Here is a 17,513-nt window from a genome sequence, read left to right as displayed (position 1 = left end):
GTAAGGGAACAGGTCCACGGGATGATCCAGACATGTTATCCAAAAACCCACCTTCCTGTTTAATACCAAGCTCTCTCCCCGCCACCCCCAGGAGTCAGCTTTCCACCCCCTGTGGGGGAGGGGGCTCACTGCTCCCTCCTCATTCCAGGGAACAGGTCATTCCCCACAGGTGCTCTTGGGGAGAGAATGTTGTTCCCAGGAACCCCTGGAGCCTGGCTCAGCGCACAAATCTGTCCAGGGCAGATGGCCGGGCCCCCACGGGCTTGGCCTTCTCTTGCTTCTGTAGCTGCTGCTCCAGGCTCTGTCGAACTTTGTCCTGGAGTGGGGAGAAAGGGGCGAGGTGAGAAGTGGCAGGCTGGCAAGGCCAAAGGTACAAGCAGGAGGGCACAGCCCACAGGCCGCCCGGCCCATCCCCAGGTGCTCACTTACTCTGTGTTCCTCATCCATGACCTTCCTCTTTCTCTTCACCAGACTTGCTGTGGAGCTGCGGCCCTTCTGCTTTGGCTTTGGCTGGAAGGGAGGCTTGGTGTCGGGATCGTAGCCCTGAGGGAGGGGACAGGAGTGAAACCTGAAACAGACTTCCAAGGCAGGGAACTGCACTTCTGAGGACATGGTGGGGACAGGATGTGGGGGTGAGGAAGGCCCGGGCCCTCGGGGGCCTGCTCCATACCAGCCTCTCTAGCCGTTCCTTCTTTTCCTGCTCCAGAGAGATGACATCAACCTCTGCCAGGGCTCGTGGGTCCAGACAAATGAGCTCTGCAGGTACCTGGGTGTGTCACAGAGGGACAGGAATGCATAAGGAGCCACAGGAGGGTGACACCAAAGAGGGCTGGAAACCAGAGACGCCGCTGAAGCCCACTCTTCCCAAGACCCCCGGCCCCAAACCACACGCAGCCACTTCCTCACCTTCTCCAGTAGGGCCTTCACCTCCCACTCCTGGCGCTGCTTCCGGCTCCTGTATGGGTTACTCTCCAGGCCGTCGAAGTTGGGCTCAGCAGCCCCTGGAGGGAGGAGGAAGCACGGAACTGTAAACAGGAACCTGCTCCAGCCTGAGCAAGCCCCTGGCCCCCAGCTGTCTCAGGGTCAGGCCCACTCCAGCTTCCATCCGGAGGTCATCCACTTAGAGCTCCAGCCCTGCCCACTCACCAGGGACCAGCATGCTGGTGATGCCCCCACTGTGCCCCACTCCCAGCACATCTTCAAAGGGGCAGAACTGAAGGCCATGCACGTGGCCCGAGAGCCGGTGGGTGAGGTAGGGCTGCTCCAGGGACGGCGGGCTGGCCTTGCCCTGTCCTGCCCATATGTTGACCACATCGCCCGTTCCTGCAGCCAGCAGTCCCCGCTGGGAGAAGGCCAGGTGCCCCGCTCCCTGGGGCAGGGTCCGAGCGCTCAGAGGCTGGAACGTCCCTCGCAAGTCAAAGATCTTCAGCTGGTGGTCCAGGCCAGAGGTGGCCATGTGCCTGGGGGCAAGGGGGGGTGATTAATCCATAGTATGAGCTTACTGGGCAGGCCTGTGGCCAAGTCCAGGCATCAGGTCTGGTTGAGGAGAAGAAGACCAACAATGACAGTAATCACTACCATCACACCACACACCCCACGCGCCTCCTCTCAGTGAGGCGTCACGCAGCTGTACTATCTTCATTTCCCTTTTACAGAGAAGAAACTGAAGCTAGCTCAGAGAAAGGAAATCACGGTTGAGTGGTAGAGCTAGAATTCAAGTCAGACCTGTGTCTTTAGTGTCTCTGCTCTTACCCACTCACGACACGTGAATGAAAGGGAGGACACACACGACAATTTACACCCAGGTGTGAGGTCCCACCGCATACACAGGCAGCCCATCAGTAAGCAGCGGGAAGGGCTCATGGCAGTGGTCAGGGAGGGCTTCGTGGGATTTGAGCCATTCTAGGTAATTCTCAAGAAAGCACAAGAAACAGAGATGCATGTATAACAGGTACAAATGAATGAACATCAGAGCGTGGAGACAGGGAGATGGAAGCAGGGGTTTGTTTTCCGGGCTGGTGGGAAATAGGGCCAGGAGGGCCAGGAGGGGACAAATTGCAGGGGCTCCTGAAGGTCGGATGGGATATAGTTCCCAAAGCTGCTCTCTGGCAATAACAGGCCACAAGGTGGAGACTGCATGGACCTGAGAAAACCTCCTTAGGAAGCAAGGAAGTGATGCACTAGAGGGCCCTGCCCCGCCCCCTTCCCTGGAAGGAGGGTGGGCAAGGTTGGTGACCAAATCCTCTCAAGGAAGCATGGACCATGCAAGTCATTTACTTGCAGAGGTTGGAGTTTCTATTGATGTTCAAGTTGCTCCTCAGGAAGGCTGAAGGGGGACCAGCCAGGCCAGAGGATGTATGTTTGTCAGAAGCCAAAGACCCTCCTCTTAGCCTTGGCTGGGAACCCAGGAGGAAGACACTAAGAAGGAGTTCCTACTTGAGCAGAGACTTGGCCTGTGATGGGGCCAAAGATAGGCCCAGCTGGATACTTGTCCTGACAAGACAATCAGGGCCCAGCTCCACCCAAGGGAGAGGCCATCAGCACAAACCAGGACTTCTGGAGGGCTCCTGGGACACAGGGTCACACCCTTCACTGAGCCAACAACTCAGGAGCACACGCTGGCTCTTGCCCCAAACACACCCAGCTCTGGGATCCCCTGTGCAAATGCCCACCCAGTGGCCAGATGGGTATCCAAGGCCACACTACCACGCTACTGAACTTGCGAGAAACACCTCAGCTTTGCGAGTCCAATCCAGTCCTAATGCAAGCTTCCAGAAAGCCAGCTGAGGACGACAGTCAGCCTCATCTCTGGAGCCCCTGTGGCTGGTCTGAGGCACCACTGAGGAGGACCAGAGCTAAGCCGGGGTGGGCCTAAGACCAAGGACCAGAGCTGTCTGGTGTCAGGCTGTTGACCAAACCTCCGTGAACGAAGTGATGGAGCCCTGAGCACAGGAGTAGCTGACCCAGGCAGCCCGGGGAAGGCCAAGTCCAGCTCAGGTCCAATGGCCCACAGAAGGCAGAAGACCTCAGGACAGGGCCCCCGACACTCCTAGCACCAGACTGGCACAGACATGGAGTAAAAGGGGCAGAAGCAAAACACTTGTCCACAGAGACACAACTATGGGGGGCCCAGGAGGCCTGAGCATCTGGCAGGCTTTCATAAGTTGGTAGCCACTGGGCTTTTCTTCTTCCTGATTTTCTATCAAACAACTTAAAAGTAAGGTTATGGAGTTAATACTTTATGTAGAAGATTCCTGAGCAATGGTGTAAAAGGAGGAAAGCCATGTGGGAAAGAGTATTCTGACATCAACACCCAGGACACACAAGAAGGAGGAAGAACCGGAGGCTAGAAACTGTGAGACAGCGAGAAGGGTGAGAAACAGACCTTGGAGGGACCCTGGAGGGGAAAAGCAGTCAGGACTTCATAGTGGTCGTGAGGCGGAAATTCAAAGCAGACCTGCCACCCCCAACCCTTCACATCACCAGCCAGACCTAAAGAGGACGATCGTCTTTGACAAAGATGATGAAACACAGCGCTCCCTACCCACCAGGCACCATGATCAACTCTACAGGCCTTAACTCACGTTCATGCCTACAACAGTTTTCTAAGCTAAGCCCCGGGCTTGGCAAACTACGGCCCATGAGCCAACAAAGCCAGCACACCACCTATTTCTGTACAGCCCACAAGCCATAAGGAATGGTTTTTACATTTTTAAGTTGTTGGGAAAAAAAATCAAAAGAAATATATTTTGAAACATGAAAATTATTTGAAAACTCCAATGTCAGCAACTACAAATAAAGATTTATTGGGACACAGTCACACTCATTCAATTACTTGTTCTGTGGCTGCTTTTTGTGCTAAGACAGCATGGTATTGTGGTCAAGACTGACACCACGTAAAGCATCTCACTTGAGAGCGTTTCAAGTACCACTCATCTCATCATCTATCTGTGCGAAAAGATGTTTGCAAAGATAACATATGCAAAATCTCTCAACAGATCGGCATCTGTAGATAAACATTTGCAATTGAGTTGGATGATTTGGGACAATAACTTTCAACCCCAATTAAGCCAAATGTTATTCTCAAAAACAGGAATCCAATTCTTCTCATGAGTAGACCTGTATTATAAAAATATTGCATTCAATTATTTTTCTAATTTCACTGCTTAAAAATTTGCAACCCTTTGTTTCCTCTTGTTATTTAAGGACCTTCGTAAATCACTCAGTTATGCCCCGTTGCCAACAAAGCCTAAAATACTTACTATCAGGCTCCTTACAGAAAAAGTCTTCTGGCCCTTGAGCGAGACACTCATATCCCCAGTCTCAGGGTGAGGACAATGTGTGGTACACCGAGGTCACCTAACATGCTTGCTGACGTGGCTGGTCAGGGATAACACCAGGATTTAAACCCAAGCAGCTGGGCTGCAGAGTCTGTGGTCCTTCTACTCCTTTCTGCCCAGCTGTGACACACACACTGCCCCTCACCCCCCAGCACCTCAGGCCCAAACAAGTGACTTACGTGCCTGTAGAATCTACTGCCACAGCCCGGACCCCACCACGGTGACAGAGAATCTTTGCCAGTGGCTCCTTCATGGCTGGGCTCCATAAAGACACAGTCCCTGGGCATCAGAGGAGAACTTTAGTTACTAAAAGGGCACTGAGGTGATTAAACCTGGGAAAGATGGGGACTCAAGGCCAAGAAGTAATAAGAGAGGGAAGCAGAGGAGCAACCTGAAGGGACCCGTTAAAAGCAAATATAGAAGAAAAGCAGGGGCATTCCCTGGCGGTCCAGTGGTTAGTACTCAGAGCTTTCAATGCCGAGGGCCCAAGTTCAATCCTTGGTCGGAGAACTAAGATCCCTCAAGCTGCAAAAAAAAAAAAAAAAGAAAGAAAAAAGAAAAGAAAAGTAGGACAGGATGGTCAGGGTCAAAGTTCACCCAGGGACCGACCATTGCTGTGTCCCAGTTGGATGACGGCGTTGTAAGGGTTCTGAGTCATGACGTCGAGCCGACCAGCCCGAGCATTCAGAGCTGCCACAATCTTTCCCACTGACACATCCAGGTAGGTCAGAAACCCTGTCTCTGACTAAGAGAGAGAGAGAGAAAATGAGTCCTGATTGCCCTCTGTCCTTCCTCTACTGGGGCCCCAAGGGAGGATGGTCAGTCTTCTCAGGGGCTGCCACCCGGTCCCTGTGCTCTGCAGCCACTCACAGCTGTGGCCAGGAGGAAGTGGAAAGGCAGGAACTCAAGCCGTGTGATGCGGTCACAGCGGCGGATGCAATGGAGCTCGATGCCCTGGTTGTCGTAAATGTGAAGCCAGCGGTTCTGGGCGACAGCAAGCAGTGCCTCCGAATGCAGAAACCTGGGAGGAGCGGAGTAACGGTACAACGTGAAAGGGAGTCACTGGCTGTCATTCAATCAGGGATAGGCTGTCTCAGCCCCACCGCTGCTGACCAAGGCCACTGACCGGATGTCCCGCACCGCCTCCATGACATTGATCTCGCACATGAGCTTCTTTGTCACCCAGTCAAGGGAGGCCACATGACCCCGGCGCCCTCCGAAAGCCAGGTGTCTGTTGTAGTTGGAGGACAGGCAGGGTGTCAGTTCAGGGGGGCACCTGGGCTCAGAGGTCTGCCCCACGCCAGCTCCTCCTCGCCAGGTGAGAGCAGAAATGCTGCCATACACGCTCACCCTCACATGCAAGCAAATTACAAGACCCTCCCCACATCAACAACCCAGACACACACTGGTATGGCTGAGATGGGCAAGACTGAAGTAACTGGAATTCCTTACCTCCCAGTTCGAGAGTAATTAAGCCTGTAGGGTCCAAACTGCCTCAAGTTCAAGTCAAAATGCTAGAAAAGAAAGAAAAGAAAAAAAAGAAAGAACTGGCTCCCTTTGGTAATTTTTTTTCTAGTCCCCACTCCCATCTTACTCTGCATCCATCAACCCACTGGCCCCTTTTCCATCCTCAGGCTCACTTTGGCTGCACTTGCAATGTCCACAGCCTCCACGATATCAGCCTGGCATATCTTTGCTGTGTCCTCCCCATCCTCTCCTTCCAGAAACCTGCAAGTGAGCATCAGGGGTGCATTAAAGCTTCCTAATATGAAGTGGGTGTACCAACATAAAAATGAGAAACGAGAGCCCCATGAAGCAGGGGCTGGGGAGGCCCACATTAGGGTCCTAATGAACTCACCCAGGTTCCTCAGCAAGCAGCAGCTCAGAACGAGCAGCTTTGACACTTATTTCCTCTTCTTGAGCTTCAGCCGCCTCAAGTCGGCTCCGGATTTTGGTCTCAGAACGTGGCAGCTACAACATCGTTGGTGGAGAAAGAGTGGGAAAAGAACCAAGGGATATGGGGGTCACCGGAGAGCCACCTGGCCCCGCCTCCATCCAACTCACCCAGACACTCCCTGCCTGCAACCCCTCCCCACTCTCCGACTGGTCCTCACCTTTTTGGATTTGTCAATGCGACAGAACTTCTGAACCACCTCCACAGGGACGGGGGCGGGGCCTGCAAATGGGTCCTGGGCCTGGGGCAGGCAGGAGGCAATTAGGAAACAGGCTCAACCCTCGTACCCTCAAGCACAAGGCGACTTGCCTTGCCACCCTATCAGGTCCCAGGCTCACCCCAGACAAACTCCGCTGAGGCCCTGGACTCCTCCGTTCCCGTGGTTTCTTCGGGACCTGGTGCTTCTTGGAAATCCGAGACTTCTTTGTGCTGTGAGTGTTCTTTGGCTTCTGGGGGCGGAGCTCTCGATTCCTCTTCCGTTTACGAGGGGGACCTGGAGAAGCTTCGGCAGCGGTCGGAGTGGTCTCCTCCTCCCAGTATCGCCGCGGTTTCTGCCGGCAGATCAGGATCCCCGATAGTCCGCTGCCCCTCGCCCCGCCCCTCCAACCCCGCAGCTAAAAACTTCCCTTCCACCCCAAGGAGGTCACTACCTTCTTCTTGCCCTGAAGTTTGTCTTTCTTGGGCGGGACACGACTGCCGGGCTTGGGGACCGTCTCCATCTAGTCCACTCGAACCACGATACACGTGCAAACTCCTCTCAGCTGTCCCACAATCGGATGGAGAACTCCCGGAAGTTCTCCGACCCTCATCCAATCAGCGCCGCCCCAGGTCTAAGGCCTTCTAGGCGCCATCTTGACTGAGGGCGCGCTCGCCACTGAGGGCCTCCGCGGGCCTTGGCCCCGCCCTCCCGTGCAGCAGCTTATGCCCGAGTAATGAAAGAGAGGCTGTCCAGGGCCAGGACCCAAGCAACCGTGCAGTTTCTTTTTCCAGCTTGGTTTCCCCATCTTGCCTAAAACCTTACAAATCCAGTCTTTTCAGCGGAATGCCGCTCATTAAACATGTTAGAACTACATTTCCCGGCATGCGTCAGACGAAAGCTTCCGGCGCTGTCTTTTCCCGGCATTCGTTGTTTACTTCCGGGTTTACCAATATTGAAGGGAGAACGTGAGTGGGCCAGGGTTTCGGTTGAGGGGTTTGGGGTCCTGTTTCACCCGCCACCGGGGTGGAGCAGATATTCCGGACCCGGAGAGACTGCAGTGTCCCGAGAGGCTGCCTGTCAGGAGGGCTGTCATTTCCGCAGGCCAGAAAAGGGAGCTCGGGTACCTTCCAGCGTGTGAGACCCAGCGCCCCGCTCCCGCTCCCCGCAGGCTTTCGTCCCCGCCATGGCTGAGCTAATCCAGAAGAAGCTACAGGGAGAAGTTGAGAAATATCAACAGCTACAGAAGGGTAAGGGAGCAGGGTCGGTGTGGCCTCGCCCCAATTCCCTCACAACCCAAAGCCATACCCAGACAATGTGTTCTGCCCTGCCCCCACCCCACCCCCCTACTCCCGGCCCCAGCGTGCGGTTCCATCCCCACCTCTATACTCTTACCATCCACTGACTCGCTGCCCCGTCCTTGGCCTACTTCCTCAACTGCATCTTTTTCTCATCAGGATTTTGGGGGTCGGGTGGCGCATGTGGTGTGTCTAATAACGTCTTTCCTCCCACCTGCCAGATTTGAGTAAATCCATGTCAGGGAGGCAGAAACTAGAGGCACAACTAACAGAAAATAATATCGTGAAAGAGGTGAGAGACTGGGACTTACGGGGTGAGGAGGGACCTGTCCTGGCAGTAATTCTGATCATATATGTCCCACCCCTCCATCAGGAACTGGCCCTGCTGGATGGATCCAATATGGTCTTTAAACTTCTGGGTCCCGTGCTGGTCAAACAGGAGCTGGGGGAAGCTCGGGCCACAGTGGGGAAAAGGCTTGACTACATCACGGCTGAGATGTGAGTCTTTATTTCACCCCCCTGTGAGGTACCTGATGCGTTGGGATAAAGGTGTTGAGGAACCATTGTAGAGTCGCTCTCCAGAGTTAGCCTCCAATTGTCCAGTTCCTCCAACCCTTCCCTTGTAACTCCTCTTCTCAATCCTCCCCTTAGATCTCAAGTTTTCCACCAATCTCCTTCTTGCTTTCAGCACCCTCAACAGTAACTCTCACTAATTTTTCCTTACTTGCTTTTTTGCCTTTCCTCAGTAAGCGATACGAATCCCAGCTCCGGGACCTAGAGCGACAGTCAGAGCAACAGAGAGAGACCCTTGCTCAGCTGCAGCAGGAGTTCCAGCGGGCCCAGGCAGCAAAAGCGGGGGCTCCTGGGAAGGTCTGACCCTGTCCTGGTGGGGGTGGGGGGGAGGGGAGGAAATGAGGCAGCTCTAGGGTCTATACTGTAGCTAATAAAATGTGAAAATACCTGGCCTTTTTCTGACCAGCCGCTTCTGTCATAATTGTCTGCATCCATTCTCCTGGTCCCTTCCATCTTATATGTTTATCACCTGCATTACTCTCTCAGGTCCAGATCCTTGCACTGGAATCTCTGTGTGGCAGAGTAATCCTTCTTTCTTGAGACTAAAATCCGAAATGTCTCAAACCTAATTCTTGCCTGTATGTGGAACCCTTAACTCTTCCTTATCTTGGTTGGAAACATGAAAAGGGCATTTACAACGCAATGATTTTAGGGAAAGTGAGTTTACTGAAGAACTCACAATTCTCTAACCCCAGAATGAAACATGGTGACCCTCCTTTGCTATGATTTCTTGTCATCCTCAAAATAGCCCTGGCATATTAGTTCTTTTTAGTCTCTTTCTTCCTAGAATTTGAGTGTAGCTTAAACTGATTTCAAGCCCCAGCACATAATGCATTGTAATATTGTAAGGTCTCCCAGTTTATACATTGTCCACAAAGTTGTTCTTCCATTTCTTTGTCCTAAAATTGTTTCTTACAAATTCAGAGCCAGGGGTGTTCTTCATGCTGATCACTTTAATTGGGATGGCTAGTACTTGACATGAGTTTGTAGCAACTGAGGAGAAAAATGTAAGAGCAAATAAAGGGACCAGGGATGGCGAGGTTGCTGGGGAGGAACAAACCATTCTGAGGAAACCGTTTCCACCAAGTTCTTGCTTCCAGCTCTTCATGGATAGAGAACATTGGGCCCCTCTTTTTCCATGGTGTCTACCTTCAGCCAGCTCCCCACCCCCACTCCGAGCAGCTAGTTCGTACACACTGCAAGGACGGGAGTAGAGTTCAGGTAGTGTTTTGGTTTATTAGTGTTGTCACAGTGACAGGAACCCCCAGAGTAGGAAGAGGAACTCCTACTAGAACCTTTTTTTTACCATTCCCTTCCCCTGGGGCTCAGAGCCTCTAGGCTTTTCCTTTCCCCCTACTTCCAGGCCTTTCCTTTCCCCCTACTTCCAGGCCTTTCCTTGGCCCTTAGCATGCTAGGATGTGGCCAGGAATCAGAAACGGATCCTTTTCCCAGCACTAGCTGTGTGCTGCATTCATGGAAAGTGGGAAGCTATACACAGGTATCCGTCTTGGGTACCAAGATTACCAGTTCCCATAGGGCTGGATCTCGGCTGTCTGGTAAACCAGTGGCGCTTCACTGCCCCAGGGTGGTTGGCCGTCCTTCTGGATTTTTTCCCAGTGCGGCAACTGCCACCATTCAGGATGGCTCCCCACATCTGGCACTGCCACCATGAGTTCTAGGAGCCAACAGGGCTTCCTCCTCAGAACAGTGCTCGGGCAATCTTCCTCCCTGTGGCCTTGATCCTGGGAAAAGAACCCCCTCCTCCCTCACTTGGGGGAGTTCCCAAGGCAGAAGGGCCACTGGCGCGGCCCAGTGTAGCAGTGGAGGGCCGTCGCCGCTGCCGCAGGAGGAAATCGAGTGAAGCTCCATCCATAGCGTAGAAGACGTTAGCCGAGGGGGGGATGGTCAGCTCTGTAGGTTCAGAAAGGGTGTCAAGCACAAACACAGTCATTCCCCGCACAACCCCCCGGATGTGGATGCACTCTCCTCCAGAGTCTGTCTGCCCTCCCAGCCTCTGACCTCGCTCCCCTGGGAGCAGCTGCACTAGCTCATACTCTGAAGCCACCGCAGAATCACGATTGTTTTTCTTAAGGACACGACTGATGACACTTGGAGCCTTGTCCTGGCTTGTCACCTGGCAGGACAGCAGACCAAAAGAACAATCAGTTGGCCATGATGACCTGTGCTTTCCATTTTTCCAACCCTAGGCAGTGATCCCAACCAGAAAAGGTTACCCACGCCCAAACTTTCGAGCGAAGAGGGAAACCCAACATGGTGGCTCCCTGTACTCCATCCGCCAGCCCGCATAGTTGCTGGGCTGCTCCCTGTGGGGAAACCGCTGTTGGTTCTGAAAATCTAATACAGCCACCCAAAGTTCAAGGTGCACCAGCTAATGCAAAGTAACCTTCAAAAGAAAACATGGTTGCTAAAACCAAAGGTCAATTAAAAGTAAAATCATCCTCCCATTTGGCTGTTGACACCTAAGACATCATCTCTAGTCCCTCGGGGCACCATCCTTCACCCCACCTCCCAGCCCGCAGCTCCCTCACCAAGATGCTCTTGTAGACACTGCCGTCTTCCCCCAGCTCCATCTGGACTCGGATGATGCGGCAATCAGAGGACCCTGGCCCAGGCCCCCCTCCCCCATATCCAGCCCCCCTGGAGGCCCCTTCTGCACCCCCACTGAGCGGGGAGCCACAGGAGGCTGAGCGGCGGTGACCTCGAGAAGGCCTCGGGGAGGAAGCGGGGGGAGAGAGGTGGCTGGGGTCAGCGGGACTCTGCAGGGCTGGAGTGCTTTCCAGGGCGGAGTCCAGAGATGAGACAGACGGCCACTTCATGTGCTGGGGACAAACGACACAGGGAACTGGCACGAAGGCAGGGAGGTCAAGGGAGAAAGATTCACGAAGTCAGGGTCAGTGTTGAGACCAGAGGTCAGGAGCGGAGCTCACCTGGGCCAGCCGGGTCAGCAGTGGAGCGGGGGTTCCAGGCACCTCCTCTGCCCCCACACTGGGCCAGTCCCAGGAGACAAGGGGTGTGGGACCTCCAACAGAACCCAGCACCCTGGAGTGGCAGGACATTGGGAAGGTCAGAGGGAGAAGGACAAGTCCCCAAGAGACCACCCTCCAACCACTGACTCCCTCACTCTGTCCACTGTGAGATGACCAGCGTTGGCCGAAGCACCCGCGGGGCAGGAGGGTCACTGGTACTGGATGGCTCCACCTCACAGGACACTTGATGGCTGGGGACGGGGGCAATGGGCAGAGGTCAATGCGTGACACACTGACCCCCACGCCCAGCCTGAGCCCTGGAGTCCCAACCGCACCCAGCCAGTCACCTCTGGGCCTCTGTCAGTGGCCGGAGCCCCTGTAGCCACCGCTGGATATCGGGGTCAGGTTGGAGGTCATAGCCACAACATTTGTTCTGGAGCTGCCTCAGCTCAGAAAGGACAGCAAACTCCTAGGAAGGAGCCCACAGATTGCAGGCACCAAAATTCAGGGACCCCTGACTTTGCCCTCCTCTCCCCTTCCTGGGATGTGGCTAGGGACAGCTAGCATCCAGCCCAAGTGCTCCCCTCACCTTCCTCCGCTTGTCAAAATTGATGTATCCGTTCTGCAAGGATAAAGGGGTGGGGTGAGGGTCCCAACCCGGCCACAGAGAGAACATGCCCTCTCCCAAACACTCACTTCACTCGGCCTCTCTGACTCCTCCGGCCCTCCCCCTCCTCCCCCTCTCATCCATCATGCCCTAAGCCCCCTACCTTACCCTTTAAATAGAACATCACGGGTCAAAATTGTGTCCACTTTACAGTTGAGAAAATTAGAGCTCAGAAAAGATAAGGAACTTGCCCAAGATCCCAGTATTGGTTTATTTAGCAAACTACCTATATATGCTTACATCTCAGGCATGTTCTGAGCACTCGCCAAACATTAATTGATTTAACTCTCATAATAAAAGGTTGATGTAGATACGTCACTAGTTTCCCATTTACAGATCACTAAGGCACAGGGAGGTTAAGCAAACTTGCCGAAGTAACAGAGTCCTGGCAGTGCTTCTGCCTTGCAGCCCCTTCTGGAAGGAGGTCTGTCTGACCCTGAGGCCTACTCATTCCATTATCGCAATGCACACACACACACACACACACACACACACACACACACACACACACACACACACACACACACACACACACACACACACACACACACACACACACACACACACACCACTGACCTCCAGCTCATCCTTGGAGGCTGCGTCCAGCATCACGAGGTCCTTCAAGAAGGTGCCAAGGTATGGGACCACACCCTGAGATCAGAGGTAAGAGTCAGTCACCCCTGCCATTGATCCAAGGGCTCTCCATCCCTCCGCACTTTCCTATCCCATTGCCTCAGAGAACAAGTTGAATTCTCCTCACCCTGCTGTGCCTCCTCTTCCATCCCTCAGACTGCTTCCACCCCCAGTTAGTCACTCACCCCACCCCGGGAGCCAGACCTCGGGGACTTCTTGGAATTTGGCTCCAGAGAAGGCTGCAGCTTCACCTCCTGGTGGTGACAGAACAAGGAGACATGGGGGTGGGGGGGGTGGGGGGGGGTGGGGGGGGATGTCTGGGAATGCTGGGAACAGGCCTCACCTGCAGGAGGAGCTCCCGGCTCTGGGAATAATTATCCTCCTCGGAGAAAATCTGGCAGAGGCTGGAAAAGACTCTGAGGCTGTCCCTGGGGAGCAGGGGGCAGTGGCCTTGAGGAGGGGCCTGGCTCAGTTGCCCCCCTCCCAGCCCTTACCCGGCTCCAGTGCCCCATCCTCCCCACCTGGCTGCTTCCCCCCAGGCTGCCCGAAGCCTGTGGATGGGGCTGGATTGCAGGGCCGACACCACAGCATACACTGAAGAGAAGTTTCGGAGCAGACGGCACTCCTGTGGGGTTCACAAGAGGGGGCTGCAGCTGTGGGCCTCTTTCCACACCACAGTCCCCAGTAGGGCCGAGCCTCTCTCCTACCTCTGCCACACGGATCCACTTCTCCAGCAGCCGGGCCCTCTGTGGGGGACGGAGTGGCCGTATGGTCACCTCCCCAGGCCCCTCTCCGGTTGAGGTAGCCCCCAGGACAGAGCTGACCACTGCCCCTGCCACCTTGTTGAACTGTATGACAGTAGCCCGGACAGATGGGCAGAGGTGGGAATGTCCTGGCCGGTCTCTGTGACCCCACAGGCCCCCCAGGCACTGAGAGGGTACCAGATTGAGAAATAGCTCCTGTGGGGCGGAGGTTAGAGGTTAAAGTTTGTAGCCAAGTGAGGTCAGTCTTCCAATATCGGGGGTGTGAGGATCTCAGGTGGCCAAGGAACCAGAGGGGCACAGGGTTTGAAGGGCAACAATCAAGAGGAAAGGGGGCAAGGTCAAAACTGGGTGGACGGAGGAGACTGGGAGCTGGATCAGGAAGGATTGGAAGCACGGTAAGGATCTGGAGTCAGGGACAGGTTAGTAGGGGGCAGGGGGCAGGGGGGGTCAGAGGTCAAGGTCTCACCGCATCTAGCAGGGTCAGCTGTTCGGCCAAGTGGTCAGCGAGGAACACCAGGACATCCGTGGGGTCAGCAGGGGGATCGCCGGGGAGGGCCAGGGGTTTAGGAAGTTCGGGGGTCTGGGGGTCCACCCGGGACCGGAGGTTGCGGATGAGGTCAGCGCCGCCCCCCCCAACACCCTCCCCTGCTGCATACCCTGTCCGAAGCAAGAAGCTCTCAAGCCGGTCAATCTGACCCTTGACCTCAGAGCCAAAATCCTCAGGGTGAGAGGCCAGCCAGGTTGACAATACAGAGATGGCTACCCTGGGAGAAGTGGAATCCGCCAGGGGTCAGATGTCAGGCTGCAGCCTGGGCGGAGGGAACTGTGAGGTTAAGAATCAGGGGTCACTCACCCTTTTGTCCTCTCTAGCTCATCTGTAGGATGAGATTCAAGGGCTTCCAGCCTGGGGAGTGGAAGAGATTCTATCTGTCCATTTTTTCCAAAATGCTAGTGGCTTTGACTATTTGGGCGGGATATTCTGGCTTTAGAAAGTCCAGACATGTCAATGACCCTTGCTCCCTTATGACCCTGACCTGTCAGCCATAAGCCCTAGCAGGGCAGGCGTGGAGGTGAAGGCCCGGTGAGTAGCCAGGAAGGCTGCCGTGAAGGTCACGTCAGTCCCTGATGTCCGGGCGTCCAGCAGGTGTCTGACCAGGGCCTCCAGAGTGCCAGCTCGGAGCCTCCGGGAGGAATGCGGGGGAGGCCTCGGGGCCTGGGGGAGACAGAGGGCCAGTCACTGACCCTTTTTTCAACTCTGCCCCTAGATATCTGGGAGAAATCCCAGACCTAGGAGATGATCCAGGCTCACTGTATTAAGATTCAGAGAGGGCAAGAGACTTGACCTAAGTCACAGAGCAGAGTCCGGTCTGCAAACTTCCAACCTGGCACTCTGGCCAGAAAGTTGGCCGGAGGAAGGGGAACTGGGAGGTGGAGGGTCAGAGGTGAGAAGTCAAAGTTATGATCTCACCAAGGGATCAACAGGCCGATACTGGCGACTTGTGACAGTAAAGGTGGCACCATCCTCCTCCTCGTCCCAGACAGACACAGGGGCCTGGAGGAGCAAGGAAGGGGAGGTCAGACAGTTCCACACCATACCCCACTGCCCAACCCTCAGCCCCAGGCCCTACTCCTCCCTCTGTACCCCTCACCTGTTGCGGCGGGGGACAGTACCAGCGAGTACGAGGGGTGGGGGGGACTGGTGACCCCAGGTCTCCCCCCCTGGGGCCCAGACAGCCCCCCGCAAGCCGCCTCAGGGCCCGGTGGAGTCTAGGGGGTTGCCGTGGGGGGCTGGATGGAATGCAGGAACCCTGGTCCTGGAGACCGCTGTAGCCCCTTCCCCCCAGAGCTGAACCCCAGAACAGCGGAGAATCAAGGTGCAAAGGATAGGAGACGGGAAGCGAGAGAGGCAGAAAGCCTGAGGCAGAGACCTTGAGAAGCTGAAACCTCAGTCACAGGCACAGCCGCATGCTCCGCCCTCCCCCGCAGGAACTGACCAAGCCCAAAGAGTTAGTCCTTCCCCTTAGCCCCCTTTCCCCGGGTCCCTCAGCCCTGGAGACCCCCCTCGAGGTGGCGGCTCTGATCCCAGTACAGGAAGGAGAAGGGGAAGTGGGGATGATGTGGGGGGAAGACTCAAGCGTGTCATGTGACCCAGCCCCTCCCCCAACCGATCCCGAAAAACCAGCCCTGCTAGTCACCCAGCCCTCACCCAGACTCTGGACCCAGGAGTCCAAAGCCTCCGGGCCTCAAATCCAACTTTCGGGGCCTCCCGAGGCCCCAGTCCTACTCCTGGCCACCGCCATTAGTCCCGGGGAAAAGCAGGTGACCACCCGCCACTCAGCCCGGGATGGTCCCTCCAAGGGCCGAGAACCTTGGCTTCGCGCCTCCACCCAGAGCACGGCAGGAGAGGGGGGAGGGGTCACGAAATCAAAGGGTTCCCTCCCCAGTCCCGGAATCAGAGGAGCGGGTTACTGTGGAAACAAACCCCTCCCCGCCAAACAAAAACAGGGAAGGAGACAGGGACCTAGACACCAAGCCCAGAGAGACGGGCACACTCGGGCACAGGCGGAGAGGGCCAGAGACCCGCAGGACAGCCAGACAGACGCTCCTGGCAGGAACAGGGCAGGTTCCTGCGGGCAGGTCCTGAGTCACACTGCGGCACAGAACCACAGAAACACCGGGGCTCCCCGCAGCGGGGAGACAGGCAGACACCAGCGAGAGGCGCGGAAGTAGCTGAGGCAGGAAGAGATGAAGGGACACAGACACCGAAAGGTGGAGAGTCTCTGAAATATACACGCCCCCTACCTCCCACCTCCCGCGTCTCACCTCGTCGTCTTCCTCCTCCTCCTCCTCCTCCTGCCCCCCGCCCACGCCCCGGCCACCTGGGCCCCCACCCTCTTCGGGGTCTCGACTCCGGAAGCTGCTCAGCACGACTCCCCCGGGGGGGCTCGTGTCCCAAAACAGCCGCAGGGGCCGCGGGAGCATGGCCGAGTGAAGGAATCAGCGGGGTCGGGCCATGGGGGCGCCTGGGGAGAGACAGGAGGGGGGCAGGTGGAGAGTCAGGTGGGCGAGGGGGATCCGGAGGGGAGGTAAGCGGGTGGGTTCTAGGTAACCGGATGGGAGTCCTGCAGGGAGGCTGGGCGGGGGGGAAGGAGGGATACAGGGGTGAAATATGGGGGGCCTTGCATTTTGGGGATGAGGGGGTCACGAGTACGGGAACGGGCAGGGTCACAGGGTGCTCTGGCTCTGACCTGCTCAGGAGGGGCGGGGGCAGCGCGGGTCCCGGGCCGCTGTTCCCGTAGGTCTCCGGCCCCTGATCAAGTTCCCGGACCGAGTCCCTTCCCCGGCTTTTCCGCACCCCCTTGTACCCTCGCCAGACTCCCGGGCCCTCCCGCCCTTTCCGCTCCCCCCCACGTCCGCCCGCTCCGAGAGCAGGAGCCAAAAAGGGAAGGAAGTGAGGACAGGAGCCAGGGCCGCGGACGAGAGGAGCGCTGGACACTCAGGGGCCGGGACCCAGGAGCCCGGGTCTCCAGCTCCGCTGTCCTCGGGCCCCCCGGACTCGGGGATCCTGGAACCCAAGTCGCCCGCCGTGAACTGGTATAAAGATTTCAGTCTCCAGCCCCCGGGGAAGGGCAGGAGCCAAATTTGACATTCCTCTCCCCCAACACAACCACTAGGCTAAAACTCCCGCGGGAAGCGTTTTAGGCGGGGACGGACACAGTTACTCCAGCCCGCGGGGTTCCACTCCCACCCCCACCCACGCGTGTAGCGCGCCCAAATCCACTCCAGCTTTTCTTGAGAGCCCTGGGTTTCCGCCCCCTCGGAAGGGGGCGGAGCAGGAAGCCGCCACGTCCGGTTAGGGACTCGGCGCTCGGGGGTTTCCGACGCCAAGGCCTGGATCTTGGCTCACGTACGGTCACCCCGCGAGGGCCGGCTGCTTGAGGGCGTCCTGTCCGCCATTAGTGGCGCCCGACCCCAATCAGTTCCGAAGGGCGATTGGGTGCAGCCGAGGCGTTTGAGAGGCGGGGTCGTTAGAAGGAACCACACGTGATTGGAAGTGTCCTTGCGCTTGGAAAGGGGATCCCTGGGGAAGAACTGAGGCAC

The 17,513-nt window shown here is 56.3% G+C and overlaps 3 protein-coding genes across 9 annotated transcripts; 1 reads left to right on the top strand and 2 right to left on the bottom strand.

The window, feature by feature from the left end:
* Positions 1 to 35: 35 nt before the first annotated feature.
* Positions 36 to 7,178, bottom strand: WDR46 (WD repeat domain 46). The gene is made up of 15 exons (XM_082414993.1): positions 6,945 to 7,178; positions 6,633 to 6,845; positions 6,455 to 6,535; positions 6,199 to 6,311; positions 5,981 to 6,068; positions 5,793 to 5,854; positions 5,467 to 5,571; positions 5,211 to 5,361; positions 4,950 to 5,085; positions 4,520 to 4,619; positions 1,147 to 1,460; positions 907 to 1,001; positions 671 to 766; positions 430 to 543; positions 36 to 316 (listed from the first exon to the last, which is right to left on the bottom strand). Exons 1-15 carry the CDS (start codon positions 7,011 to 7,013, stop codon positions 218 to 220), a joined length of 1,836 nt encoding a protein of 611 aa, XP_082271119.1. The 5' UTR covers positions 7,014 to 7,178; the 3' UTR covers positions 36 to 217.
* PFDN6 (prefoldin subunit 6) lies at positions 6,606 to 8,763 on the top strand. 4 transcript variants are annotated; one of them, XM_082415007.1, is made up of 5 exons: positions 6,606 to 6,725; positions 7,662 to 7,740; positions 8,010 to 8,080; positions 8,162 to 8,286; positions 8,535 to 8,763. In XM_082415007.1, exons 2-5 carry the CDS (start codon positions 7,677 to 7,679, stop codon positions 8,662 to 8,664), a joined length of 390 nt encoding a protein of 129 aa, XP_082271133.1. In that variant the 5' UTR covers positions 6,606 to 6,725; positions 7,662 to 7,676; the 3' UTR covers positions 8,665 to 8,763. The 4 variants fall into 4 exon arrangements, with proteins under 4 accessions (XP_082271133.1, XP_082271131.1, XP_082271130.1 ...); XM_082415005.1 differs by having other exon boundaries at positions 6,629 to 6,725; positions 7,595 to 7,740; XM_082415004.1 differs by lacking the exon at positions 6,606 to 6,725 and adding an exon at positions 7,333 to 7,458 and having other exon boundaries at positions 7,595 to 7,740.
* An 809-nt stretch (positions 8,764 to 9,572) lies between these two features.
* On the bottom strand, positions 9,573 to 17,005 carry RGL2 (ral guanine nucleotide dissociation stimulator like 2). Of its 4 annotated transcripts, none has more exons than XM_082414978.1 (18): positions 16,661 to 16,820; positions 16,236 to 16,435; positions 14,881 to 14,964; positions 14,447 to 14,625; positions 14,266 to 14,316; positions 13,879 to 14,176; positions 13,356 to 13,607; positions 13,170 to 13,273; positions 12,992 to 13,076; positions 12,834 to 12,902; positions 12,592 to 12,666; positions 11,938 to 11,970; positions 11,696 to 11,817; positions 11,504 to 11,599; positions 11,310 to 11,421; positions 10,911 to 11,201; positions 10,381 to 10,495; positions 9,573 to 10,272 (listed from the first exon to the last, which is right to left on the bottom strand). In XM_082414978.1, the coding sequence occupies exons 2-18, from the start codon at positions 16,392 to 16,394 to the stop codon at positions 10,061 to 10,063; spliced, it is 2,337 nt and encodes a 778-aa protein (XP_082271104.1). In that variant the 5' UTR covers positions 16,395 to 16,435; positions 16,661 to 16,820; the 3' UTR covers positions 9,573 to 10,060. The 4 variants fall into 4 exon arrangements, with proteins under 4 accessions (XP_082271104.1, XP_082271106.1, XP_082271107.1 ...); XM_082414980.1 differs by having other exon boundaries at positions 16,304 to 16,435; positions 16,661 to 16,807; XM_082414981.1 differs by lacking the exon at positions 16,236 to 16,435 and having other exon boundaries at positions 16,661 to 16,818.
* Between the last annotated feature and the right edge of the window lie 508 nt (positions 17,006 to 17,513).

Source organism: Balaenoptera physalus, assembly GCF_965194825.1.
Source record: "Balaenoptera physalus genome assembly, chromosome: 11".
Taxonomy (NCBI): domain Eukaryota; kingdom Metazoa; phylum Chordata; class Mammalia; order Artiodactyla; family Balaenopteridae; genus Balaenoptera; species Balaenoptera physalus.
This window is presented reverse-complemented; position numbering and strand designations above follow the sequence as displayed.

Coding starts and splice junctions, on each gene's coding strand:
- WDR46 (XM_082414993.1), bottom strand. CDS start 7,013: ATGGAGACGGTCCCCAAGCCCGGCAGTCGTGTCCCGCCCAAGAAAGAC. Junction 1,002..1,146: donor CACCAGCATGCTGGTCCCTG/GTGAGTGGGCAG, acceptor TCCTCCCTCCAG/GGGCTGCTGAGCCCAACTTC. Junction 544..670: donor AGGAACGGCTAGAGAGGCTG/GTATGGAGCAGG, acceptor CCCCTCCCTCAG/GGCTACGATCCCGACACCAA.
- PFDN6 (XM_082415007.1), top strand. CDS start 7,677: ATGGCTGAGCTAATCCAGAAGAAGCTACAGGGAGAAGTTGAGAAATAT. Junction 7,741..8,009: donor ATATCAACAGCTACAGAAGG/GTAAGGGAGCAG, acceptor CCCACCTGCCAG/ATTTGAGTAAATCCATGTCA. Junction 8,287..8,534: donor GACTACATCACGGCTGAGAT/GTGAGTCTTTAT, acceptor GCCTTTCCTCAG/TAAGCGATACGAATCCCAGC.
- RGL2 (XM_082414978.1), bottom strand. CDS start 16,394: ATGCTCCCGCGGCCCCTGCGGCTGTTTTGGGACACGAGCCCCCCCGGG. Junction 10,496..10,910: donor GTGTCTACAAGAGCATCTTG/GTGAGGGAGCTG, acceptor CTGTCCTGCCAG/GTGACAAGCCAGGACAAGGC. Junction 10,273..10,380: donor GCTGCTCCCAGGGGAGCGAG/GTCAGAGGCTGG, acceptor CTGAACCTACAG/AGCTGACCATCCCCCCCTCG.